This window comes from Moschus berezovskii, chromosome 9 (genome assembly GCF_049115385.1).
Source record: "Moschus berezovskii isolate FMDL1 chromosome 9, NW_MosBer_1.0, whole genome shotgun sequence".
In the NCBI taxonomy this organism is placed as follows: Eukaryota; Metazoa; Chordata; class Mammalia; order Artiodactyla; family Moschidae; genus Moschus; species Moschus berezovskii.
The window spans coordinates 13,166,559-13,194,318 of NC_142468.1; the positions used below are offsets into that span (position 1 = coordinate 13,166,559).

General features: G+C 42.3%; 1 protein-coding gene across 9 annotated transcripts in view; it reads right to left on the minus strand.

Moving 5' to 3' along the window:
* Window positions 1-27,760, minus strand: part of NRXN3 (neurexin 3) — a 1,766,916-nt gene that overhangs the window by 921,823 nt on the left and 817,333 nt on the right. For all 9 annotated transcript variants that reach the window (XM_088840264.1, XM_088840266.1, XM_088840265.1 and 6 more), the window contains one exon: window positions 22,020-22,139. In XM_088840264.1, coding sequence (XP_088696390.1) covers window positions 22,020-22,139 — 120 coding nt within the window. The remainder of the gene's footprint in view (window positions 1-22,019; window positions 22,140-27,760) is intronic.

The following is a 27,760-nucleotide window of genomic DNA, read 5'->3' on the forward strand; positions in this document are numbered from 1 at the left end:
TTTTGTTTTTTCCATATGCTTGAAATTTTTTATAATTTTAAAATTAAATTGGGATTAAAAAAAAATCACACACTGCTGCTTTTCACCTAAATTAGTTTTAGGTGAGAAGATGTGACAGTGTTGATTCTTTTAGGAGTGAGTTTCTAATTTCTCAAAGGGAGACAGTTTCCATCTTGAGCTCCCGAAACAGTGAATAACCCTTTCTTCTGTGGATATCTAAATGATTTACAAAGCAGTGGTAGGGCTTATTTCTCAAAAAGTAAAATAAAATCACAGAGAATATGAGTAACCTTGGGCTGTCCTGCTTTAGCTACTTGTCAGAACCTAAACTTTCTAAGCCAAAGAACCAGAAAATCACAGGATTAAGACAGAGGCAAATAATAGCTGACCTTGCACCACCTCCTCAGGGGTGGTATATGACCATGATTTAGCAGTTTGTCCCACCTAATCCTATCATCAACACAAATGTTTTGTTTTCTATTGTCCTTAGAAAAGAAAATAATAAAAAAGCTTCTTTTTAAGAGACAATCCCTGGCCTGTAAAGTTGTTGAATTTTACCCAACATTTACCTTGGAGGTTTCTTTTCAACACTATCTGGTTCAAAATAGGGAAAGGAGTACCTCAAGGCTGCATATTATCACTCTGCTTATTTAATTTAAATGCAGAGTACATCATTCGAAATGCTGGGCTGGGTGGATCACAACCTGGAATCCAGAATGCCAGGAGAAATATCAACAACCTCAGATATGTAGATGACACCACTCTAATGGCAGAAATCAAAGGGGAATTAAACAGCCTCCTGATGAAAGTGAAAGAGGACAGTGAAAATGCTGGTTTACAACTCAACATTCAAAAAAAGAAACTAAGATCATGGCATCTGGTCCCATCAGTTCATGGCAAATAGATGGGGAAACTGTGGAAACACTGACATGCTTTCTTTTCTTGGGCTCCAGAATCACTGCAGAAGGTAATCGCACCCATGAAATTAAGAGCTTGCTCTTTGGAAGGAAAGCTGTGACTAATTTAGACAGAATTAAAAAGCAGAGACATTACTCTGCTGACAAAGGTCCATATAGTCAGAGTTATCGTTCTTTGAGTAGTCATGTACGGATGTGAGAGCTGAACCACAGAGAAGACTGAGAATTGCCAAGAACTGATGCTTTTGAGCTGTGGTGTGGAGAAGACTCGTGAGAGCCCCTTGGACTGCAAGGAGATCCAACCGGTCAATCCTAAAGGAGATCAACCCTGAATATTCATTGGAAGGACTGATGCTGAAGCTGAAGCTCCAATACTTTGGTCACCTGATGTGAAGAGATGACTCACTGGAAAAGACCCTGATGCTGGGAAAGACTGCAGGCGGGAGGAAAAGAGGGCAGCATAGGATAAGATGGTTAGATAACGTCACTGACTCAGCGGACATGAGTTTGAGCATGTCTAACTAACTCCTGGATGGCATCACCGACTCGATGGACATGAGTTTGAGTGAACTCCGGGAGTTGGTGATGGACAGGGAGGCCTGGCGTGCTGTGATTCATGGGGTCACGGAGAGTCGGACACGACTGAGCAACTGAACTGAACTGAACTAACTCCAGGAGATAATAAAGAACAGGGAAGCCTGACATGCCACAGTCCATGGGGTCTAAAGAGTCAGACAGGACTTAGAAACTGAACAACAACAACAGTTGATAGAAAAGACAGGCAACTGGGAAGAGTAAATGAAGCAAAGCTGTAATGAAGACGTGAAGCGCCATGTTTCAATGTGCACGGCCCAAACAAAACTGTTAGAACACACGTATGCATTCAGTTCAGTTCAGTTCAGTCGCTCAGTCGTGTCCGACTCTCTGCAACCCCATGAATTACAGATGCCTTAATCACTCTCACACCAAATGGTGTCCCCCCACAAAAAACAGGAAAACCTAAATGTTTGATGTACCTCATTCCTCTGCTACAGGAAATTTCTTTTTAACCAGAATTCTGTTAAGATTTTTTTTTTTTTTTTTAAGTATCAAAAGATTTTCCTGTAGCTCGGGAGGTTTCTCAACCTTCTGAATGTTCAGACTGTCATTTAAACAAGAAAATCTGCACACATTTCACTCTGAGGCAGGAAATGAGTTTTGAAAGCTTCAAGCATTTTAGTTTAGCAACAGGGAGCTTGGGGAGGATGCTGAGGGAGGAAGAGTCAGAGGCCTCTGGTATTTCTATTAGCAACAAGCCTGGAGCCTGGGCAGGCATAGAACTCAACTGACCGCAATTCCTCATGCATCAGGGGAAAAATGAACTTGGAATGAACTTGTTCCCAGCCATTCACAGCCCAGTGTACTAAAATTATAATTTAATCAGAGAGGCCATAACAGTTCATTCCATTAGAAATCATACAACAAATATGATCTAACAGTTTTTAAACCAATGTATCTCTGAAATACAATACTATTCACTGTTTGAGTGACAGAGAAAGAGGTTTTAATACAAGAAGTGGATTCTTCATAAAAAGAGAAAAATCTTTAGCTGCAAATATAAAAACAAAGTTAAAGTCAAAAGGAATAATAATTAAAGCTTGTAAGATTGCAAATCAGTCCTTATAAGATTACAAATCAGTCCTGAATATTCATTGGAAGGACGGATGCTGAAGCTGAAACTCCAATAGTTTGGCCACCTGATGCAAAGAACTGACTTGTTAGAAAAGACCCTAATGCTGGGAAAGATTGAAGGCAGAGGAAAAGACAACAGACAGAGGCTGAGATGGTTGGATGGCATCACCAACTCAATGGACATGAGTTTGAGCAAGCTCCAGGAGTTGGTGATGGACAGGGAGGCCTGGCGTGCTGCAGTCCATGGGGTTGCAAAGGGTCGAACATGACTGAGCAACTGAATTGAACTGAAAATTACAAATGAAGTCTATTTCTTAAAGCCTTACCATTTCACTAGTTCTTTGAATATTACAATTAGTTGTTTCTGTCTCTATGTAGCTTTTAATCCATTTTTCAGTTGTGGTTAATCCTAAAATTCTCAATGCCAGCACTGCGGCTGCTGCTGCTAAGTCGCTTCAATTGTGTCTGACTCTGTGCAACCCCATAGATGGAAGCCCACCAGGCTCCCCGATCCCTGAGATTCTCCAGGCAAGAACACTGGAGTGGGTTGCCATTTCCTTCTCCAATTCATGAAAGTGAAAAGTGAAAATGAAGTCGCTCAGTCGTGTCTGACTCCTAGCGACCCCATGGACCGCAGCCCACCAGGCTTCTCCATCCATGGGATTTTCCAGACAAGAGTACTGGAGTGGGGTGCCATTGCCTTCTCCAGCACTAGTTCATGCCATTTTGCCATGTACCCCAGCTATTGTAAGAACATCCTAAGAAGCTCCAATACTTTGGCCACCTGATGCAAAGAGCCACCTCATTGGAAAAGACCCTGATGCTGGGAAAGACTAAAGGCAGGAGGAGAAGAGGGCAGAGGAGGATGAGATGGTTGAATGGCATCACTGACTCAACAGACAATAATCTGAGTAAACTCCGGGAGATAGTGAAGGTCAGGGAAGCCTGGCACGCTGCAGTCCATGGGGTCGCAACGAGTCAGACAGGACTTAGCGACTGAACAACAACAAATGGCTTTCTTGTTTTCACTGCTGCTGCTGCTGCTGCTAAGTTGCTTCAGTCGTATCCGACTCTGTGCGACCCCATAGATGGAAGCCCACCAGGCTCCCCCGTCCCTGGGATTCTCCAGGCAAGAACACTGGAGTGGGCTGCCATTTCCTTCTCCAATGTGTGAAAGTGAAAAGTGAAAGTGAAGTCGCTCAGTCGTGTCCAACCCCACGGACTGCAGCCTATGGGCTCCTCCATCCATGGGATTTTCTAGGCAAGAGTACTGGAGTGCCTTGCCATTGCCTTCTCCTTGTTTTCACTAGTTCTTCCCAAATCTCCACTGCGTATCACACTCTACTCGAAGGTCTGATTATTTCAGTGATAAATAAATGGATGTGGTATCTTACCTACAGGGGCCTTACTACCGTCTCTCAACTCACCCCCACACTCTGCGAGGGGGCTCTTTCTGAGACATTCTTTGCCCATATCACATATGAGCTCAAAAATGTCTACTGTTCCTCTTCCTCCAAAATCTCCTGCCTCCAGGAGCTCATGATCAGACCTCATGATCAGACCTCAGGCAGGCTGCCTCCCGCCATCCTTCACCCTCCCTTTACTCCAATCAGGCTTTTTACTCCCCCCAAATCCCTGACTTTCCCCACCCCTACCCCTGCTCACCTTGTTCTTTCTGTCTAACACTGAGCCTGAGCAGAACGGGGCCTATATTCTGATGAAAGAGAAATGTATACATGGGACTCTGTGAACAAAAAAAAAGGCACCTCCAGATACACTAGTTACTCAGGCCCCCTTGAAATGGGTCTAGTTTTCTGTGAAACTTATGGAAGAAAAGAACCGAGGAGACAAAATATGAAATCCTCTACAAGAATAAAATTATTTTCTTCCGAGTGACAGAGAGTAACTTAGCACGCATATTAAGTTGCTTTTACTTTTTGGGATACAATATAGTAATTTCTGCAGTAGGGTCATATACTTGCCTCTTTAAGAGCATAGAATTTCTTCTATCATTTCCCTTTCTCTACATCATGGACACCTATTACCTCTGCCTTTTACTCCCCAGCTCCTTCCCTTCAGTCTAGTCAGTGTATATAAAGGAAAATGAGGGTTCTTGGGATATGTTATTATACAAAACACCATTTAGAAAATATTGACTTAGGATCACTGGCTCGAGAACCAACAGTCAGGAGTCCTGGTTCTTATGCTCTACTACTCATTAGCCACGTAATCTTGGAAAAGCCAGTGCTTTCTTCTGAATCTTATTTAACATAACATAAAACAATAAATAAATGAGCTATGTATTTACAAATGAACAATAAATCATTTATCCACAAATAATAATATGTCATATAAATTAATAGTTTTGTGCCTTGCATGGCCCATGACAGTAGCCTAATCTACATTCCCTACTTTCAAGCAAGCTGCTGGCTGTCACCGCTACCATTAATTGGTAGCCAATGTTTCCTACACTCATCAAAAACTTACTGAACATGTATAAACTGCCAGGTTCCTCATAAAATACTGAGAATAGAAAGATAAATAAGGCATTGAACCTATTCTATAGAATTGACAGTTTACTAGTGAGCCAGGATAGTTAACAAACACTGTGCGATAGGCACTATAGTGGAGAAATATTCAGTGCAATGAAAGAGTGAGGAAACTTCTCTTTTTTCCAGTGACTGACACTGTGCTAAGCAATGTAAATGGAAAGATAATCACACGGTCTGGATCCAAATTAGGAAAAAAAAAAAAAAATATATATATATATACACACACACACACACACATAGGCAAGCATGTTGCAAAAACATGGAAACTGCACAAATATTCATTCACTACAAGGCCCCATTCAACATATACAGGGGAGTAAAGTAAGGTAGATGAGTCAATAGATAAAGAGGGCTTGGACACGTCTGGAGAAGAGTCCCCCACTGGTGCTCAGGTTTATGAAAGCGAGTCCTAGAAAATCTGAAACAGAAAGTAAGGTGTGAACAAAAATCCGGGAAAGTCTTCACTGCCACGCGGTCGAGATGGGAGGTGTTTAAACATAAACAACAAAGCTTACGAAGAAATAAGAAGAAAGGCTTACAGACAACTCCGACGAGCACAGTGGAGAACAGGATATCATCAGAGAGAAGACAGAGTGGTCAGAATTGAGGGCCCAGGCTCGGGTGGCCACAAACAGGAGCAAGCTGAAGTCATCACTAAGAGTAAGAGGCTATGGATTCGCAGCGCAGTCACTGCCAAGGGCCTGAGTTTCTCTGATTCATGAGGCAGCAGCCAAGAAACCAAGCAGAGGGATTTACTTGAAATCTGGGAGGTGTGGCCAGTTCACAAGGCAAAGGCTCTGGAGTATTGGCGGGGATGTCACTTAAATCAGCGACCAGGAACTGCAGGTGGCGTACAAAGGCAAGAGAAACCTTTGACCCTATGGAGGGCAGAAGGTCGACTCAGGAGAGAAGTGAAAACTTACGAAGGGGTAACAGCAAGGGAAATCCTCTTTGCTAGGTAGCCAGACGTTTGAGGAAGTCAGGTTATTAGGAAAATCACAACATGAAAATTGAAGTCACCCAGGTTAATGCAAAGGATGCAGGGAGATGAAGGCTATGAGCAAGGAGCTCGGTTCAGATCATTCTTCACATCTCGAAGGTCAGGAGAAGTTTATGATGAGAATGGGAGAAAATGGCATTAAAGACACATGGACCTTAAAGGAAGAGACATCGTGGAATGATGATGGTGAACTGTGCCCCAACTCCAGGAATGAAAGGACTGAAGAAAACAGTCTCCATCTAGGGAGATTTTATGGGATGTTACAGCAATGTAATATATCCAGATTTTAGATAAGGCATAGACGTTGATGTGGTAAGAGACTTTGTTCACATTAGGAAAATACATGTGAAACAGCAATGTGCCCAGGTGGTGGCAATTACTTAATCATCTGTGGTCTACCACTTACACATCACATATTTGTCATTAGAAATAACTACTTTATATAAACACATTTCTATAATGCAGAGAAGTAAATAAATCACTTTTTCCTCTAATGACTGAATATAAGCAGAAAAATCATTCCAATGTGAGTACACCTTGAAAAGAATTTAAATCCCCATCATCTAAATAGTCTAACCAAATTATTCTTTTTTAATTTAAATTTATATATTTTTAATTGGAGGATAATCGCTTTACATTATTGAGTTGGTTTCTGCCATATATCAGCATGAATCAGCCATGGGTATACATATGTCCCCTTCCTCTTGAACCTCCCTCCCAGCTCCCACCCCATCCCACCCCTCTAGGTTGTCACAGAGCGCCGGATTTCCTTTGAATATGTGCGTTTTATTACTCTGAATCATGTTCTCAAGAACAACTAGAATCTGAAGTGCAAATTCTCCACATAATTATCCTCATTACTGCCAGTTCGTAAGATGACTGAAATTTATCTTTCGGATTCCCTCTCCACCAATCTTCCTCCCAGACCCTAAGCAGTCACACTTATCTACTTTCTTTCCGCAAACTCTACCAGCTTTGTAGGCTCCAAAGAGCTAACGGCACTGCAACATGATCAAAATCACCATGATTAAGATTTTGGTCTAATCTCCTAATGTTCACAGCTGAGTCCATTATGAAGGACCCCTGGGTAACTGGATAAATATAATAATGTTCCTGAGACATGGCTTCTCGTTCAGTTAAACGAGAAGATCAATATGTAGCCATCTTCCCACTGCAGGCAGTAATTAGCACATTACACCACTCAGATGGTAAACTAGGACTCTATAGTTCTCCGGGTTTTTTCTGTCCAGAATGAATACGGAATAAGAGATCAGCTATAGTTCTTCTACAACCTGGGCCTCGTGTTCAGAGTGAAAGCAGATCATTGAGAGACTTGGCCTGGCCTGATCTTAGAGACTCAGACTCAAAGACTTTTGAATTGGGGAGAGATAACAACAGAGTCATCTACTGTAAATTGTCCATCATGAATGCTAAAATTAGGTTATACTTTATGACTGTAGTGAGGGGATTTAAAAATGAGTTAATCTCTGCAAAGTTAAGATTATGTATTGAGATTCTGATAATGATAGAGACTGCAAAGATTGTGGTTTGATTCCCTCAGTCCTTTAAATGACAAGACACAAAGATTTGCCCTGGCTAGTAATTCTTCGTATTCCAGGAAAGGAACAAAAGTAGGACATGAGATTACTGAAGGTCACAGAATCCTCCAGCATGCTCTTGGAAGCCTGTGCAAATATTGCCTTTAAAAGCTGGGATACTTACAGGAAGGGGAGTATGTCCCCTGAAACTTCCTTAGGTTTTTGGTTGAATTTTACAGACCCCAAATCAGGAATATGTTCAAATTTTAAATTAGAACATCACTGCTATTTGGATAATTTTATCCCAGGAACCCTTCCACCTACATCCGCTCAACACACAGTCACCATCTTCTCAAGAGGAAACTACAATCACCACCATAGGCAAATTGGTTCTCTGGAGAAGAGAATGAACACACAACAAAAGCGGTCCTTAATCTACTCAAAATTTTACTTGTTTCATTCCCTGGTGACATTTTGCTTCAATGGAAGGTTCGTTTTTAATTAAGCTGCAATCCTGAACTTTTCAAAGACTATTTTTTTTTAAATCCGATACTCTGCCCTACATCTATTATTTCTAACTCTGTAGGCAAAAGTGGGACTTTTGCAAAGTACATATTGTGAGGCTGTGTCGCATTCATTTCCAAAGGCCACCCAGTTAGGAAGGAAAAGAACAGGATTTGAACGCACCACTCTCTCCCAAGTCCACGTTCATCTCCTTTACATGCTGAGTACTGCTGCCTCTCAGTTCTGAACATAAACGCGGTGGGATTTGGGGAGAAGTGATCAATATGGACTAACGTGGCCAGAGAAAACACAAGGAAGAGGGGAGACTTGGGCTCGGTACTAAAAACTGTACAGGGTTTGAAAATCCAGGTCAAGTGGAGGGAAGTTTCTCAGAAGGGAGGAAGGGGAGTGGGAAGGGAATAATGGCCATAGAATATGCTATGACAGGGAGGGCACCGACGCTATTGGAGGGCACAGTAAGGCAAGAACATGTAAGAAACAGGATCAAGAAACAAATGTTGAAAAGCAGATAAATGAAACCTTGAAAACCAAGTGTGGGGTTTTTAACTACAACAAGAGGGGGCTATTGAAATTTCATGAGCAAAGGAGTGATAAGACAAAGACGGTGTTCTGGGAAGATAAATCTGGAACTGGTACACAGGGTAGATTTCAGAAATAAAAGCAGGGAGGCTAGCAAGGCAGAGCTCAAAACCTGCCATGGGAAGCAGCCAGAGAATCGGCCTTTACACTCTGTGTTCCCCAGGTGATGGTCAGTACTATAGCTTCCCAAGAATTCCAGTGTAACATTCCTCCCTGCCTTGCTCTGTATCTAAAGAATCTGCCACCAAAGCATTCCATTTGACAAGCAATGCGGCTTTAGAAATACAGCCACAGTCCAACATTACCTAGGAAACCAAATATGACTAAATGCAAAACGTTACCCTACACCAGGAGATAGCTCTGAGATCTGGGTAGAGCCGTGTTTCTTGTTCATCAAACTTTATATAATAGGAAAATATGCTAAATGAGACCAAATGCAAATTAAAGTAAGTTCAACGCTGGAAAGACATGTGATGAGTTGGGATAACTGGAATAAGGCCTTTAATAACACTGAGGGTGTGTGTGGCTAAGCCCGCTTGTTCTAATACGTTCTTCTCCATGTGTCCTGTCCTCACGACTTTTCATGAGTCAGGGACAACAGGCACGTGTGATGACAGGGGTGTTGAACTGCAGGCCCCTTGCCAAAGGCAGCTTAAAGCCAGGTCACTGATGTGAGTCTTAACTAGATGACACGCTTGAGCGCCAGCATGAGGGAGCCACCTGGGAGTTTCAGGTAGGGAGAGGAGCTAGTAAGACAACTCTTAAGGAAAAATAAATCCCAGATGATGTTGCCCTCCCCAAATAATTTTTCAGAGATAAAATTGTACCCCACATATTGAATATTCAGTTCAGATAAAAGGGACTTTCTGCCGAATATCCTGAAGAGCAGACAGATACCTGCGACTTCCTAAGACTACTCAGAAACGAAGTTATCTGGATGGGAAAGAAAAACCTAAAAGAAATGTGTATTTATTCATAATGTGTATATATGCACAGGTACCTATTTATATTTATATAAACACAGATTTTGTTTTACTCATATAAAGATATCTGGGTAAAACTGCAGCTTTACATGTAGTTGAGGACCGATTAGAAAAAGCATCCAGTGAACTGACTAGGAAATAATGCCCATAGCCACATACTGTTGGTGTCCATCAACGCTCCTAAGAGTGGTTGCAAAGAGTTTACTAAGCTTGGATGAATTCTCCCACTGAGATATAGAACTCTCGAAACCCGTGGTGTACAAAAATCAAGAAACCTTTGTGTCTTGCATTTTTCGGTACACGGTGCATTTACATTTTTCAGTCATACATTATGTACTAGTTTAGGTCACCTAAAACTCGGCAGAAATTGACGAATGATATTAAAGCAGAAAAGTTCTGTCTCACTAGACCTCTAGAGGACTAGAGTGTTACAAGAAATCTCATCGTGTGAAATAAACCACGACATCTCTCAAGAAGCAAATGCCACAGAAAAAAAAAAAAAAACTGGGACCCGGGAGGCTCCTTCCCCACAAATACGATAAGGGCTCTTTCCTTCAAACTACAATCCATTGCAAAACTATTCTACTTCTAGGTAGATTCAACTAAGTATAACTGTTTAGAAACTGCAAGGCTTTCTGCTGAGAAGGGACAAGGGCAAGAGAGAAAGGAAATAAACACATCTTGACATTTTCATTTTTCATCCAAAGAAGAAAACTGCATATTGGGATGCTAATTATAATTCCTGTACACCTAAAAGCATTCCTTCTGGCAAGAAAACACCTAGCCCTGGTAGAAATGCTACTCATCTCATGAAAAGAACGCTGGGACCTTTGCACAACTCAGACTCTGAAAACAGGCAGGGCTCAGCTGTTTACTCAGCAAATACTGCCTGAACATCTAGTATGTGCTGGACACCACGGACAGCCTGAAACAAGGTCATATAATTGGTAACATTATACATGTTTTTTTCCTTGTACTTTTATGCATTTTCCAGATTTTCATTAGTGAGCTTGTATAATCTTATTTATATAAAAAAAACCTATTAAAACTAAAAAGCATCAACCATGCAATGTCCCCTCTTGTTTATATTTTTGGAGCTATGCATCAAAGATAAGTGCACAAAAGCATATACAAAAGCATCTAATGACCAAAACAAGGAGCGCCAACAGTCAAAACAGTCCCTGGCACAGAAATACCTCCACTTCCCTGAAGACTCCAAAATATTTGTTTGAAAACACTTCTTAATTTCATTTGGCCAAGAGACATGGATCAGGCGGCAAAGATCCACAGAACAAAGGTAGGTGAGAAAACAAACGACAATCCTAGGTAAAGAAAATAAGAACAGTTGGCTGCAAGAGCCAAATCAATTCCTATACCCACTGAGCTTAATCAAGTGCTATCAGGGAGACTGCAGGGAAAAAGCGATGGGGACCCTGTAAATGAAACTCAGATGAAGAACTGCTCGATGGAGACACATTTGCAGGTGTGCAACTAGCTTGGCAGAGTTTCTTTTGCCAGGGAAGGCTGTTTGACCACAGAGGGCCTGTAACTGGAGTTGCAGGATATTCCCATACACCAAATAAATAAATGTCCTAGAATATTCTAGGCTACCAGGGCTGTTCCAGAGCTAATGCAAAGCCTTACATCATCCCTAGAGGTTATGGTTTAAGTCACAGCACACTGAATGTTAGGTCAACATCCTTCCCTCTCCCCTTCCCCCAGTGTCAAAGTGCAGAGGCGAAGTAAAGAGAAAACAAGCAGACATCCACTTACAACCTCAACAGGGTAACAGTACTGGATCTGAAACGACTGATCTGAAACAACCGCGACAAGTACAAGGGATGTGAAACCATGGAAGACGCTGGACACCAGGCAAAGGACAGTGATTCCCGAAAGGGGGAAGCCAAACACGGTGAGCCGCCCAGACTGCTCTCTTTATGGCCTTAGGAGGACGTTTTGCACCATGGTGCAGGGTGAGAACCCCAAGTGCAGGCCAGCAGACTCCTTCAAGCGAGGAGATGGAGCTGAGAGTCAGGGGAGAGCCTGGCAGCCAGAAGGCACAGGGACTCGTGTGCCCCTTAAACACATTCCATGGAAGTAGAGAAAGCAGACATAGAAGATCCCATACTGGGCGATCCCATTTATACATATCCAAGAACAGACAAAACTCATGGACACAGATAAAAATCCAGGCAGTAGTGACCTCGCAGAGGAGGAGAATGAATGACTCACAGAGGCACGAGGGATCCCTCTGGGAAGATGAAGCCGTCCTTTATCGCAACTGGAAGGCTGGTTATGTGGTTATAAATGTTTATAATAATGCACTTAAGATCTGTGCATTTTGCTGAATGTGAACTGTATACCCCAAAATGTCCCCTCTAAAAGAAAAAAGTACAGGAAAAAATAAGGGAAGGAAACCAAATTATATTTACTAGCTCTATTTTACAAGAAAAGATAAAGTCATTTGCATTTCTTTTGCCTCTGCATGTAAATGCTAATAAATGGAAATGTAGGAAATTATAAGTCTATATTGAAAAATACATTAAAATTGTATCTGAATATGACTAACAAGATAATATAAAATTACCCTCTCTGGACCAATAGGCCCTCAGTGGATTACTGCCATTGCCATCAATAAGTAACTAGCCCAGCACACCAGAAACAAATGGATCATAATTAAACATAAGCAATAAAAACTGCCTACAAATACAGCATGCTGAAGATGGCTGAAATGAAATTAGCGAAGCCAAAGATTGTTACAGCTCATAACAATTCCTGACCAGCAACAGAACCCCGAATTCTGGAGACCATTTCTCCCTGAACCATAGGTCCAAGTGTCAACTGGAATTTGTAGAAACAAATGTTACCCAGCTTTGTTTCTATGGATTGCTGTGCAAAAACAAAAGCTGTAAGCAGTCCTGGCTCTTGTTGAATCTATTTGACACTGTGTGTGTATTAATACCAGCAGGACAGCAGATTTTAGGTACCAAAGAGTCACTTCCTGATATCAGGGGTGTTTATAAGCAAGAGTGATTCCCGTGATTCCCACAAGCTAGCCACAAGCTGCATAAAACTGTTCCCAAGAGTACCAGTACCATCCTCCTCACTCTAAGATGACTTTGGGTTTCACTGCATCCCCTGGCCTTCTTTCAGCAACACTGAATATCTGTGGGCCCAGGAATAAAACACGGATGCAAAGAAGAAATATTAATAAATGTGAGCGTCACTTGCGGTGCTGCTCACTTGTGAATGCTTCTTTTGGATCTGCCTTCCCTCTGGATCTTGCTGACCGTGGTGCCAGGCTGCTTCTCCCAGCCTTCCTGCCTTCTCTGGACTCAGTCTCTGCCTGTCTAAACTTGCCAAACCTGTCTCAGCATCCTCATCTGTGAAACAGGGATCAGGAGAATATCTACTTTACATGCTGTGTAGATGACAAAGATGACATAAATTCAGCACAGTGACTGGCACACAGTGTAGGTGGTTAGAAGTAAAACTGATGATATAAGAACAATATTCAAGGTGAAAAAGGATTCGTAATTTAACAGAGCATAATACTGTTTAGAAAAATTATCCGAAACTTAGAAAAAAAGACTGAGAGAGACACACGTGTCCTTTTAATGGCTTATAGGACTTTCAGTAAAGAATCCGCCTGCAATGCTGGAGACCACCTACAATGAAGGAAACCCAGGTTCGATCCCTGGGTCAGGAAGATCTCCTGGAGAAGGAAATGGCAACCCACCTGGTATTCTTGCCTGGAGAATCCCATGGACAGAGGAACCTGGCAGGCTATAGCCCATGGGGTCCTAAGAGTCGGACACGACTTAGCGACTAAACCACCACCACAGGGATGTTGTTTAACATATCCACACAAAAAACATTTAGTTTTATGGGAAAACGTATCCTTGTTTGAAATAGATATTTACTATTAACTGAGGCCCAGAGTCTATGAGATGGTAACCTGTAGATTTCTATTTAGTAGAGATACACTGTTCATAGAACGTGGTGGTGGAGGTGGTAGTGGTGGCTTAGCCCCTAGGTTGTGTCTGACTCTTGTGACCCCACGAACTGTAGCCTGCCAGGATCCTCTGTCCATGAAATTTCCTAGGCAAGAATACTGGAGTGGGTTGCCGTTTCCTTCTCCAGAGGATCTTCCCAACCCAGGGATCAATCCAGAGTCTCCTGCACTGCAGGCGGATTCTTTATCATCTGAGCCAACAGGGAAACCCTGTTCAGAAGAATAAACAATATAAAGTTAAGAGCCTTTTATCCTCTGAGACATTCACCAGTTTTATACTGAACCTAAATTTGTATTTTAATATTGTTTTTAATGCCTATAAATATCCAGTTCTTCAAATAATCTTTTGTGATCTTGTTGTTTACACTTTAACCATATCGCTGCTTCCCTCATTAAGGAGTTAAATAAATTCGGGCACACATTCATTCTCTATTTACATGAGTTATGTTTTAACTTTATGAAAACTATATTTGTATGAGTCATGTTTTTAACTTTCTGAAAATTAAGACTGAAGAGTAGTTAATAGTTCTGTAGGGGCTATTACATGCCATGTCCTGAACTTCACAATTATGAATTCAGCTTATCATTACAACACTCTAATAAGGTAGAACATAAAAATATCTACATTTTAGAGACACAAAGGAATTAATTAAGTAGCACCGAGGTAACACAGCCATTAAACAACACAGTCCAGATTTCAATAGATGCCATCCACTCCACATCAACTGTCTCATCCACTCTGCTATAGGACACAAACTAAAACTGTAATAAAGGAAAAAGAAAATGGAAATCAGAAGATGGTCAACAGAGAATGAAAATATAAATATCGGAGGCTATGGGGGATATTCTAATTCTAAATCTTTAATACCTAAAGATGTTCTAACTATATGGCCTCATCTGAGTATCAGAAACAACTGAAGTGTTCCAAATTTCAGAATAGGATAAAATTAATAACCAGGAACACAGAGCTTCTCTTTTCCAAGTCTATGTGCTGTGCTGTGCTATGCTCTATTGCTCAGTCGTGTCCAACTCTCTGCAACCCCATGGACTATGGCCCACCAGGCTCCTCTGTTCATGAGGATTCTCCAGGCAGGAATACTGCAGTGGGTTACCATGCCCTCCTCCAGGGGGGCTCGAACCCAGGTCTCCCACATTGCAGGTGGATTCTTTACCATCTGAGCCACCAGGGAAGCCCTTTCCAAGTCCCTATTCTTATATAATTCAGTTGTCTGAGAAAACTTGCCCACCTGAAATTTTAAGTCTAGTCTAGCAACTAGTGCTGATACTCTGTGATTATTTCCAGTAACGACTAAGTAGCAACAAATCTAATGATAATGTGAGTTTTCAAGTCAAACAATCCTGGGTTCAAGTACTGATTCTGCCAGTTCCTGTGTGGCCCCAGTTTTCCCACTGTAGAAATCAGGACAAGCGAAGAATAGTATTTGTTCAGGAATTTGGGGTGACTAGGGCTTCCCTGGTGGCTCAGACAGTAAAGAATCTGCCTGCAGTGTGGGAGATCTGGGTCTGAACCCTGGGTTGGAAAGATTCCCTGGAGAAGGTTATGGCTACCCAGTCCAGTACTCTTGCCTGGGAAATGCCATGGAGAAAGGAGCCTGGCAGAATAGTCCATGGGGTCGCAAAGAGCCAGACACGGCTGAGCGACTGGCACACTTGGGATGACTAAAGGGATAACATCTTTAAAGGTCACAGTAGAACGTCAGGAACGAAACAAAGAACTGACAAATAGCAAACACTATTAGATATATTAAAAATGATTACTACTCCCATCTACTCAGTACTGATCATACTCCTTGTGCTGTAACAAAAGAAGCTAAGTGACTAATTCAATTTCATCGTGTTAGAGTTAGAACTGGCATTTAAAGCAGTTTGATTCTAAAGCTGATCAACCTAATGACTATGCCATGAAGTTTTTTATACTGCAATAAGTTATATACATTACAAATCAACCTTTTAAAAATATGGTTTATCATAATTAAATTTCCAAGATAAAGGTCTACCAATGGTTCAGTGAAATACAATTTGGGCCCTGGACAGGGAGGCCTGGCGTGCTGTGATTCATGGGGTCGCGGAGAGTCGGACACGACTGAGAGACTGAACTGACTGACTGACTGAGGCTTAGTTATTGGAGAAGGCAATGGCAACACACTCCAGTGCTCTTGCCTGGAAACTCCCATGGACAGAGGAGTCTGGTGGGTTGCAGTCCATGGGGTCGCTAAGGGTAGGACACGACTGAGCGACTTCACTTTCAGTTTTCACTTTCATGCATTGGAGAAGGAAATGGCAACCCACTCCAGTGTTCTTGCCTGGAGAATCCCAGGGACAGGGGAGCCTGGCGGGCTGCTGTCTATGGGGTCGCACAGAGTCGAACACGACTGAAGCAACTTAGCAGCAGCAGCAGCAGGCTTAGTTATATCCAGGACTCAGCAAGAGATTCAGCACACCAGGGGCTTCTTTTCCAATGACCTGGGCACCATCACACACATCCTTCTAAAGGAAATTAGGAAATCTAATGGTTTTTATACTTTGAAAAGGCATGTTGTACAATGGGCGCACACACTTTAACCTGAGTATGAGTTTAGCCACACAAATGCTTAGAATAAAGACGGGAAAGAAATCTGGCAATCACAACAGCATTTTCTGTAGAGGTAGTAGAGGGAGCTGAATCCACATAATACCGCAATACTGTCTTTTGACCAGCCAGAATAGACAGCAATTGAAGGAGAGATTCTCCGGGAAAAAATGACCATCTCAGAACGGGAGCCCTGAGATCTGTGGCGGGAGTGACAACCAGCCGAAGACCCCAAGGAGAATCAGTCCCTCACTTATTCCCTCTGCACATGCTGACTGCTGCAGGCTCTGCACCATCCCACAGGGAGACACAGGGAAGGAGCCAGCCTGTCTCAGAGAGCTCACCCCACCCAGACACCCACCCTTTAGAACTACACTCTGAAGGCTTAACCACCAAAGGGAAGGAAGGCTTCCTTCTAGGTCCCTTGGAGTCCAATGAAGAAGGGCCAGCCAGGCCCCATGCCTAACCCAGAAGGCTTCTAGAACTTCCTCCAGCTCAAGAAGGGTGTCCTTCCCACAAAGCTTCAGCCTTCTGCCAACCAAAGGTCGGGGCTTTGAAAGTCCCCTGAACTCTGATGGGGACAGGTGTGGGCACACGGGTTTACTCACAGGTAGAATACCTGCGCAAGAGGATGCCCATGTATTTGCAAAAGGTTAGGGGCAGAAAAAAAACCCAGGAGGAAATAGCCAGAACATTAACAGTGACTGTACTTCGTTTCTCTCTGCTTGGTGGAATGCTGCCTTACCTATCCAACCCTAGGTCATACCATATTTGCTTAGGAAGCACTTGCATATTTTTCAAGACTCATTTGTCAATGAAAACTTTTTAAAGGCAGTAGCTCTTCAAGATGGAGTCTCAGCCCTAGGGAGGGTTGATCTCCTTCCACTTTATGACTTCTAACTATTTTCATATTTCTATTAAAGCACTTTCATACGTATCTTCCCCGCTAGACTGTAATGTCTTTAAGAACAGAATGGATGCTATTCATGATCCTATCTGCAAATCAGAACTGCCTGGTGAGTGAATAAATGAATAAGTGATAAAGTGTGTCCTAAGCAGGAGATAGAAGTCTTGGTGAACTTCTCAAATATGGCCTATTTGCTGGACAGGCAAAGCCTGAAAACAGAGGCAAGGAGCTAACACATCACCAAAATCATGGACATATTGTAGTATGATATCCGTGGAAACTATTACTATACGTACAACACAGGCTTGTAACACAATGCCGGGGTACCTATATGAACTCGAGAGACAGAACTAACACACACACGTCTGTGCCCTTGTTTGTGCACTAAATTATGTGTATATTATTCATTTTTCGGAAGCCTGAATGGGAAATGTGTTTTTAACAGATTTAATCAATACACCCACCTACATTAAAAAATAAATAAACCCACACAATAAATAAAAAGAAAAAGGCCAATCGATAGCCAACAGTGCTGCTCAACAGCCACTCCAGCAGAAAACTGTCTGAAAAGGTGCTTCACACACCACCGTCTGCACGATCCACAGCTGCTTGTTATTGATTTGCTGCAAGCAAAGAACATCTATTATCACATGCCAGTGTGAACCCGCCATTTCTCCAAGGAGCCCTCAGTGTACCTCAAGCAACGTCGTACACGTAGCTGGCTGAAGGTGGGCTGAGAATTCATGTTCATTCCTTTCTCTTCACCCCCACAAAACCATTACAGACACTGAATTTATAAATCCAAGAACTTGATGTAGGGACTCACGTGACACAGACGGCCCCATGTTCACTTCTCCAGGGCACAGATGCAACAGCGAGATTCCAAAATCACAGACAACTCAAAAGACTTGTCATGAACAGGCCTAAAAGTAACGATGGTGGTGAGGATAGGTGTGAGGTGTTCAAGTTGGTGTTTTCAAAAAGCCGTCCCCAGTGACCACTTTTTTGCACATGTGTGGGAATGCATGAGTGGGCTGGGTTTTGGGCCACACTGTGTGGCGTTGTGAAGGAGAGGAGCCTAACAACAGGCTGCCAGTGGAAGCGGCACCGCCCCTCCACATGGGAAAGCGGCTCTGGATTCTCTTGATAGTGCAAGGGCTGCAAGATGCTAGAACTGCCCTGATTCTCAGCCCTGATTTAAAAATACCAATAAGAACCCAACATCCAAAGGGAAGCTCCTTACCAGGACCTGTAAAAGGTCCTGGTTGTCCTTTGTTGTTCTTAAAATGCAGCCCCTGCAACATGTCATCAAGTTGGATGCAGGTGGTGTTACTCTCAAGGCCATCAGCCTCCTCAGCTTTGAATTTTTCAGAACTGAAGACTTTCTTTGGAGCATGTTACTTGTGTGTCCTTCCAAAGATCTTACTGGGTTCTACGGGAACTCAAAATTGCTTCTCGGATGAGTGTGCCTGCTGTAGTTTCAAAACAGCCTGAAACATCACCTAACAAAACTATGATTTTACCATTATGTGAAATGGTGGATGACTTAAAACTAGATAAGACAATTAATAAATCAATTACACTTGCGTCTCCAATCAGACGATTTCTGCTTTCTACTCTGTGAAGTTGGTGATGGACAGGGAAGCCTGGCATGCCGCAGTCCATGGGGTCACAAAGAGTCAGACATGACTGAGTGACTTGAGCTGAACTGACCAGCCTCAGAGAACACATGCCGTTCTTTGACAGCCAGTGATATCAGATTTACAGCTCTCTTTATAAGGATGAACCAGAAATTTACCCCATGGCCTCCATCAATCCACACTGCTTTCACAAAGAATGACAGAATAAAGCTAAAACCATCCAGGCTTGGTCTATTCATACTAAATGAGACACAGTTGTTAAATGTAAATTCTACTCAGGGAGGCCATTTCTATGTGACGGCACCTTGAAACTGTCGCGCAGATGCCAAATTTAGCAAACAGGCAAGAAATAACAAAAGTTACAAGTGACAGAACGAATGCTAGAAGAAGTGAGTGAGACTCTAAAATGCAGACGTTCCTTTAGAAACTTGAAAGTCGTGCCCAGATATAATCAACTTTTCTACATATGATGAACCAAGCATCTTATTTTGGAAAATATCTTTGCCTAGCCATTTCCCTATTGACCAAGTTTCGATTCTTGAATTTGCAATAACTAATTGAGATGCTTTCATTTCTATCTGCTCTCCTGAGAAACCACTCATGAAAACTTATTCAAACATCTCCCATGTGAAATGAAACTATCTCGCTGCCATATTAATATACAAGAGATGTCACAGCGATCAGTGATTTCTGGCCTCCAGATGTGAATCAGGGCTCCCAAAGCTGTGATCCAGCGGATGCTACCACCCGCCAAGGGTGATTGCTGAGGAACCAGGGGAACGCAAGAGGCAAGGTGAACAAGCAAACAGGATTGGCCCCAGAGAGCTGAGCTGCATATGAAAGGAACGAAATCAGTGAGTCCAGAGGCTTGCATGTTCCCCTACAGAGAATGCCAAATTCCTTAACGTGATACCTGATCTTGGATGTTCAGACTGCATGCTCTCTTTGTTGCAAACTTGTACAACGCCCAACTTTCCCTCCTGGTTCCTTGGACCACTTTTCTCTGAGCTACTGAGACGCTGTCTGGTCCACTCTCCAAGAGGAGAACAGGAAAGAAGACTCTTTTAAGGTTTGGGGCTCAGAAGTCTTTTACAATAAAAAATTCCACTGCATTGTTTACAGGATAAAATTCAAAATACATCACCCTCAGCCTGGATGTCTTAGAAACGCTTTTGGAGGATGAGGCTCTACTGCCACAGAAGAAACACTGGCCTTTCCCAGGACTGGTTCTGGTGCTTCACGACACGCTGACAAATTGCTCAGGTCAGACAGACAATGCAACAGTCCTCATCCCAGACCGAGGTGCCATCTGTTCTCGACAAAGTCGGAAACAATCAGGGAAAACTGGAAAGGATCCTGGTTGATTTTTAGCTGCAAACCATGCCTGGCGCGGGTGGCAGAAAGGAACGTGTCAGAGAGAGCAAAAGGCACACATGCCTTCCGAAGACTGTGTCTATCCACTGCCGTTAGAGGACTTACCTTTCCGCCTTTCCTGCGTGCAGTCTCTTCCTGATCACGCTCTGCCGGGTGGTGTGTATGTATGCGTGATACGGAATAAACTTGTGAGGATGAAGAAGCATTGTGCTGCCTCTTCGGAAAAAAGCCTCCCACGCAGACAAATTGGAGGAAAAGAAACAGCACACAGCACAACTGCTCAGGGGCCCGGGATGGGCCCATCGCTGCCTGTGTCAGAGCGGCACAGGATTTCCAAATCAAAAACATGGAAACAGGGCTTTCAATAACACCAAATAATTGGAGAGAGCCATCTAATGCCAAAACTTTCTGCAAAGAATGTGTTCTTTGAATTATAAATATAGAGGCAAACACTTACACCTAGATCAACAAGTTTCAAAGAATTTTCTGTCTACATATCCAGATTCCCCACTGATTTTCCGTAGTGTGTCTTAAGTGACTGACAGAATACAAAGAAAAACAGCTACTAAAAAAAAAAAAAATGGAAACCAGGACGAGCGATTACTACAGACCTGATAAAAGTCGAGACATGAGGAATGCAGGAAAATCAGATAGACACGCTAGAGACAGCACTGTAATTGGCACCCTCTCCCGCCTGTACAAACTGTAATATAACTTTAGCATTTGTTCATATCACATTATGCATCTTTTTTATAAAACCAATTAATGGCACCTATGAGTTCAGATTATAAAAATAAACTCCTACCATGAAGGCTGCCTTTAGAAAATCAGAAGGTCAGCAGGACCTAGTAAGTCAGGGCTTTTCAACAAATTTCTTTGCAATAGGAATGCAGAAATTTCCAATGTTTACTCATCAGTGGCCACGTTAGAAGGGAAGTAGAGATACCTGTTATAGATTCCCACAGAACTCAAATATGAATATTTCCACCACCAGTGCTAGAATTGCCTTTATGAAATCCGTCTTCTCCTAGAATGAAAACAGCTACTGCACCTGAAGCTTCATTAGTGGACAAAAATAGCAAGTGCTGTCTTCCAATATGAAGCAAATACACAGACACATACATATAAACATAATGACAAAATAGAAATGTATATATATATATATATATATATATAAACAGAATGGCTATGCACATATAAACTAAACAGATATCAATACATTTATCCAGAAGGAGTCTCTGCCTACATTTGGAAGACCCTTCGGAATGTGTTAAAGATTTCTAGTTGGAAAAAAACAATAAACTCTTAATGTCTTCATCATTTGGAAGGGCTAAGAAATTCCCTAAACTCAGACTTTCTGAAAAAATAGCTGTATTCCTTAAATATTCTCTACATTACGTTAGTGAGAGAGTCTCAAAACTGTTACCCAGATGATTTAATTAATGGAAAACTGAACTCCTTAGAACAAAAACACTGTCTTAATTGTTTTGTCAAAGGTAACCTAAAGAAAAATAGGGAGGATGTATGGATAAACATCTGGTATGGTTGAACAAGAAATGTCTCTTTGCTCTTCCACGAGAAAATTAACTTTTTATTTTCCAAGTTTCCGGATGAGCAAACTGCTTATGAATTGTTAGAAGCGTCATTCTTTTACCTAATGTTCCTTAAGATTTCTCCAAAGCTCTGAACTCTCTGAAAATATCCCAAGTATGGAAAGGCTGTACTCACGATCATTACACTGGTTTCCAGAATAGGAGGTCATGGAACAGTCGCAGGTGAAGCCTTCCCACTGCTGCATACAGACCCCCTGGTTGGCGCATGAATCCTCCTGGCAGGTGGTACTTGGTCCTAGTAATTCAGAAGATCAGGAAAGAAGAAAAAGGAGAGAGAGACAGAGGTGTTCAAACTAATCAGACTCAAAGCCATCGCCTGAATTTACTCTTCCCAAGCCCCCAAACACTCAAAGACACCACCGCCAAAAATATCAGTGCTATATCATGCAAGAAAAAAGTCACTGCATATTTACAAAGACGACAGAAACACACACTTAGCCACAAAGTATCAACAGAGACACACAGAAGGGAGAGGGCTGAACACACTGTTCTCTTTCTGGCAGACTCTGCAGAAGAGCTTCCTCTCTACCATTCAACTAGAAAGATACCTCATTTGGAGCATGGTCTTTCTAAATGGAGAATGCTAAAGCAGAAAGATGAACTCCCATGATTCTTGTGAATTAAGGCACGAAAGTTCTTTACAGTCTACCCCGGGACACAAGGAGGAGGTTTGATGAGAATGAAGAGGAGGAGGAAGATAGAGCAGCCAACGTGCATCGATGCTCTGGGGGTGATAAGCACTGGATGATAAAAGCACTTTGTCTACATTATCTCACAAAGCTTGCCAGTGACCCTAACATGTAAGTAATGATGATTAACCCCATACCACAGATTTTAAAAGCTAAGCTCACGGAAGTAAAGAGTATATGCAAGGTCACACACTTGATAAGTAAAGGATTCTGATGTTCAATTTAAGTAAATTAACTCTGAGACTAACTACCTCATAGGTTCTTAAAGCGTAGTTTCAGACCAGCTTCACCTAGGAAGTTGTTGTGCTGTGCTTAGTCACTCGGTCGTGTCTGACTCTTTGCAACCCCATGGAATGTTTGGAGGGATGCAAATTATTGGGTTCCAGCCCTGACCGACTAAATTAGAAACTTAGCATGAAGGGAGTAGCAGAAAACTGTGTTTGCACAAACTTCTAGGATTTGGGGGTGCAAAGCTCTTTAAGAGAAGGGAATGGCAACCCACTCCAGTATTATCGCCTGGAGAAATCTATGGACAGAGGAGGGGTTGGGCTACAGTCCATGAGGTTGCAGAGAGCTGGACACAACTGAGCGACTAACAATTGCACTTGCTTGCTAGGATTTTACGACGGAGACTAAAGTTTGAGAGCCAGCACACTGCATCACACTGCTGCTATAGGTTAAGAGAAGAATGTATACAGACTGTGTGTATCATCATAGGGTGTATCTGAGGTATAGGAATAAAATATTAGAAATTGTGTTCATTTTCTTTAAGCATACTTATCATGAGGACAGTCTCAAAACATTTTGCAGATACAAGTGAGCAACTGAAAATGCTTGGTAATCTCTGCCTTACAGATTGCCAGTTCTCTTAGGTCATCCCAGGTCCTCTCTTTAATCATTCTCTCTCTTTCACTTCTATCTTCTGCCCTTACCTTGGGGTTAAAGATGGGCCTACACCTTTGGTGGCAACCCACTCCAGTGTTCTTGCCTGGAGAATCCCAGGGATGGCAGAGCCTGGTGGGCTGCCGTCTATGGGGTCGCACAGAGTTGGACACAACTGAAGCGACTTAGCAGCAGCAGCAGCAGCAGCAAGCTAAGAGGAAGGTGGCTCAGATAGTAAAGAATTGGCCTACCATCCAGGAGACCAGGGTTTGATCCCTGGGTCAGGAAGATCCCCTGGAGAAGGGCATGGCAACCCACTCCAGTATTCTGCCTGGAGAATTCCATGGACAAAGGGGCTTGGCAGGCTACAGTGTGTGGGGTCCCAAAGAGACATGACTGATGACAAATACTTTCACTTTCTTTCAACAGAAAATACCTTACTATTCAGGATATCCATGAGTTTTTCAGAATGTCATGTCAAACGTATTAGTCAGGATCTGATGCAAAAATGCACTTGACCAGGAAATATATATCCACTGTGGTAAATGCATATTCACAATTTCCAGGCACAGAATATTGAAACGTAAACATATCGGGCCCAAGGATGCATGTTCAAAAGAGATGCATGACTACAGAGGGTTTGTCTTCTGGGTGGCGAGACTTTTTGTATGTATCCGTGAAGAATGGATGCAGTACAGACCATCACTCCTAACACAAAGCTATTAAGATATGACATAAGAAAGTTCAAGACAATTACTAGCACTGGGGGAACAGCACGGCTGCTGGGTTTCTGCAGCTCCTAAATGCCATGTGGTTCCCCCATGCGGAGATGAAAGGAGCTTCATGGTCATGTTCTCAGTGGGTCTTCAACTTGAGCATTGTGTAGGACAAGGCTCATTAACAATAGCAAATCAGGACGGCTTCTTTCAAAGGACAAAAGCTTCTGAGAAGTCCACAGGGCTCCCTGACCAAACAGCTCTCACCAGACAATGGGCTAGTAATTCAATTGGGCTCAAGAATCAGAAACACATGAAAGGCTTTCCCCTGAAAGACAGCAGACCAGCAAAAACTTTAGGAAAACAATAATCCTTTGCAGGTTCATTGACTCTGAAGACAAAAGTTTTCCCATGCCTCTCTCTTTCCCTTTAGCCAAATTTTAGCCATTTTCCAAGGACCAACTAAAAGGACTCTGGGATACTGAATATTCCCCAGTAACTTTAGACAACAATTCTCCCATTTCTTAGTGGCCACAGCATGTGTCACGTACATCACTAATGTTTATGTATGACAATATTTAACATTTTACTGCACATGGCACTGTACTCACTTACACAATCCTCTCTTTCACATTTTTTTACTAGTTGTCCCCAAAAGATGGAATGCTACCTACGGTTAGAAAATGCGTTTTTCTGCTTTTGGTTATGTCCTTGCTGCACCAAGTGTGGTGCCCGATGCAGAGAATGTGTTTCAGTAAATGTGGAACTGATCTGAACCCCAGATTCACCACTGTCTCATACTTCCTAAACTCGAGTGTGGGGGAATGCAGCTCTGCAAAGGGAGAAAACAGTCCCATTCGTCAGAGGCTGGTCAGGAATTCCATACAGAGGGAATTACAGGCGCACAAGAACGTGCTCTGCCTTCATTAGGTGAAAGTGAAAGTTGCTCAGTCGTGTCCGACTCTTTGCAACCCCTTGGAGTACAGTCCGTGGAGTTCTCCAGGCCAGAATACTGGAGTGGGCAGCCTTTCCCTTCTCCAGGGGATCTTCCCAACCCAGGAATCGAACCAGGGTCTCCTGCATTGCAGGTGGATTCTTTACCAGCTGATGCATTTAGGACCAAGTGCTATTCAGAATCAGATAATCCTCAAAGACGGACTGCATGGTAATCCTCTCAAGAACCAGGGAGGTTTCAGGGTTTCGGCAAGGAGCAGAAGGATCCGCAATGATTTGTTCATCCGAGTCGAAGTCCTACTTTCTTTCCAGGGTGAGATCCCAGGGCCCCCGCCTCCTCCTCCAGCCTCATTTCTTACTATTCACCCGCACACACCAAGCTCTCCTCCTTCCATTTCTCACCACACAATGATGCTCAGAGTGTGGGCCCCTAGTCAGTGGCCCCTGCATCCCCTGGGGCCTTGTGAGAAATGCATGTTTTCAGACCCCACCCAGACCTACTGCCTGGAGGCAGGGCTCAGGAATCGGAGGCAAAACTAGTCCTCTGGGTCATTCTGAAGCTGCTCAGTTTTAGGACCACACAGTACCCCCCAACCCCCACCTCCATACCCCGCAATCCCCCATCCCTCCCACGCCCAACCTAAACACTTCAAGACCACCCCTACCTTCAGGCCCTCCGCTGTTGCTCAACCCATATATTGAAACGTTCTTCTTACAGAATCTCAAATAACTGACTCATTTCATTCTTTAAGCAGCTCAAAATGGGCTTTCTTCAGACTCTCCTATTTGAGGAAGTCCCCATCAGTATTTCATTTACTTTCTAGCCTGTTTCCCTCTTTATTTAACTCACAACAACATGGACTGTAATAAATCATTTATTAAGTTCTTTCCTGTCTATCTTATCCTGGTGGAATATGAGTCCCTTGAAGGCAGACACCTTGCTTGTCTCGCTCACTTTTTATTTCTCTAATTTCTGATAAAGTATTTGGCAGAAAATAAGTGCTCAAAAATATTACTGAATGAAAGAAAGAACAAGAGAATCAAAAAATAAAGTGTTAAAATTCTTTTGTGACTTAAAGAAAACCTGTGGTTTTCCTAACTAATAATTTATCCACAGAACTTACCAATAACAACTCATATAAGCAATTTTCTATTTGGAACCAAGCGTTTTGGGGGTAGTGGTGGTGGCAGTGGTATTTAATTGACCACATTTCCTCCTCTAATTTAACTATTAGACTCATTCAATCTCACCAGATGTTGGGACAGACTCTTGGGTTGCCAGTGAGGAAAAGTATGCAGTAAGTGTGCTGAATGACTGTGAGCTGAGACAAGACTGTAAAATACTTTCTGAATAGCAATATAAGCTTCTTTCCTTACTTCACACTCGTTATGTACATCCTTTCCTGAATAGACTATATCTTTTTCTTTTCTCTTTTTTTTTTATTGGAGGCTAATTATTTTACAATATTATATTGGTTGGTTTTGCCATACATTGACATGAATCCGCCCAGGGTGCACATGAGTTCCCCCTCCCACCTCCCTCCTCCCTTTATCCTCCCTCTGGGTCATCCCCGCACATATGCGTATCTGTTTTCCATATTCTCACAGTGTCTTCCAAATTGAGAGACAGAAAGAGAGAAGACAGACAGACAGAAGGAAAGGAAGAAAGAAACGTTGGAGAAATGGATAAAACTGCTCTGGAAAAAAGGATGTGCTTCCAATTGCACATCCACTGAAATAATTCAATCTTGTGCAAATCAAAGGATATAACAATAACAAAGTAAGGCAATTACCCAGCACTTACCACGTGCCAGACAATGCACTTAGCATGGTTCACATGTTTAGTCTTTGTAAACACATGATAAAGCAATTATAAGTATCAAAGAATCAGGAAAAAAACAACAACAAACAGGAATGACCTTCTCATGGAAGACACCGAGAACTTCAAAAAGAAAAGAATTTTTTGACCATTGATCAAATTGGAAGGCAAGGATTTCAGAAAAGTGAATTAAGTCACAGATCAGTTAAGTGTTTTCTGTTTTGTTTTTCGCTAGGTCCCACAGGGAATAAGCAGCAGGATGAGGTCTCAAACCTGGGTGTGCTAACACCACAACTGACCTCTATGGACATGAATAAACTTGTGGGTGTGTGGGTGTGTGTGTGTTGCTATTAGATTAGCAAGAGTAACTTAAGGAATTTCTAACCTACAACCAGAGAAAGATAACTTTTTAAATGTAAGAATGTGGCTGTTTTAACAACAAAAATTTTCAAATCCTATTTCAATTCAAAAATCAGTTAAAAATAAACAGGACAATCTAGCTTTGTCTAAGGATATGGATAAACATCTGTATCAAATGTATATATTTATAAATATAATAGATCTTCCTGAAGACAATAATCCTAACTAAAACATTCTTCCAAATAAACCTAAAATTTCAGATACAGTAGGATAATATAAACCTTTGGAATTATATATTTAGGAAGTTTTTCAATTATTAACAATAACTTGAAATTACATTAAGGTTGCAGGGAACCCCTGCATAGGGATGGTGCATTTAATATGTAATCAATGCTTACTAAAATAGTCACATATTCTTTTGAGAAAAGATAGTGAC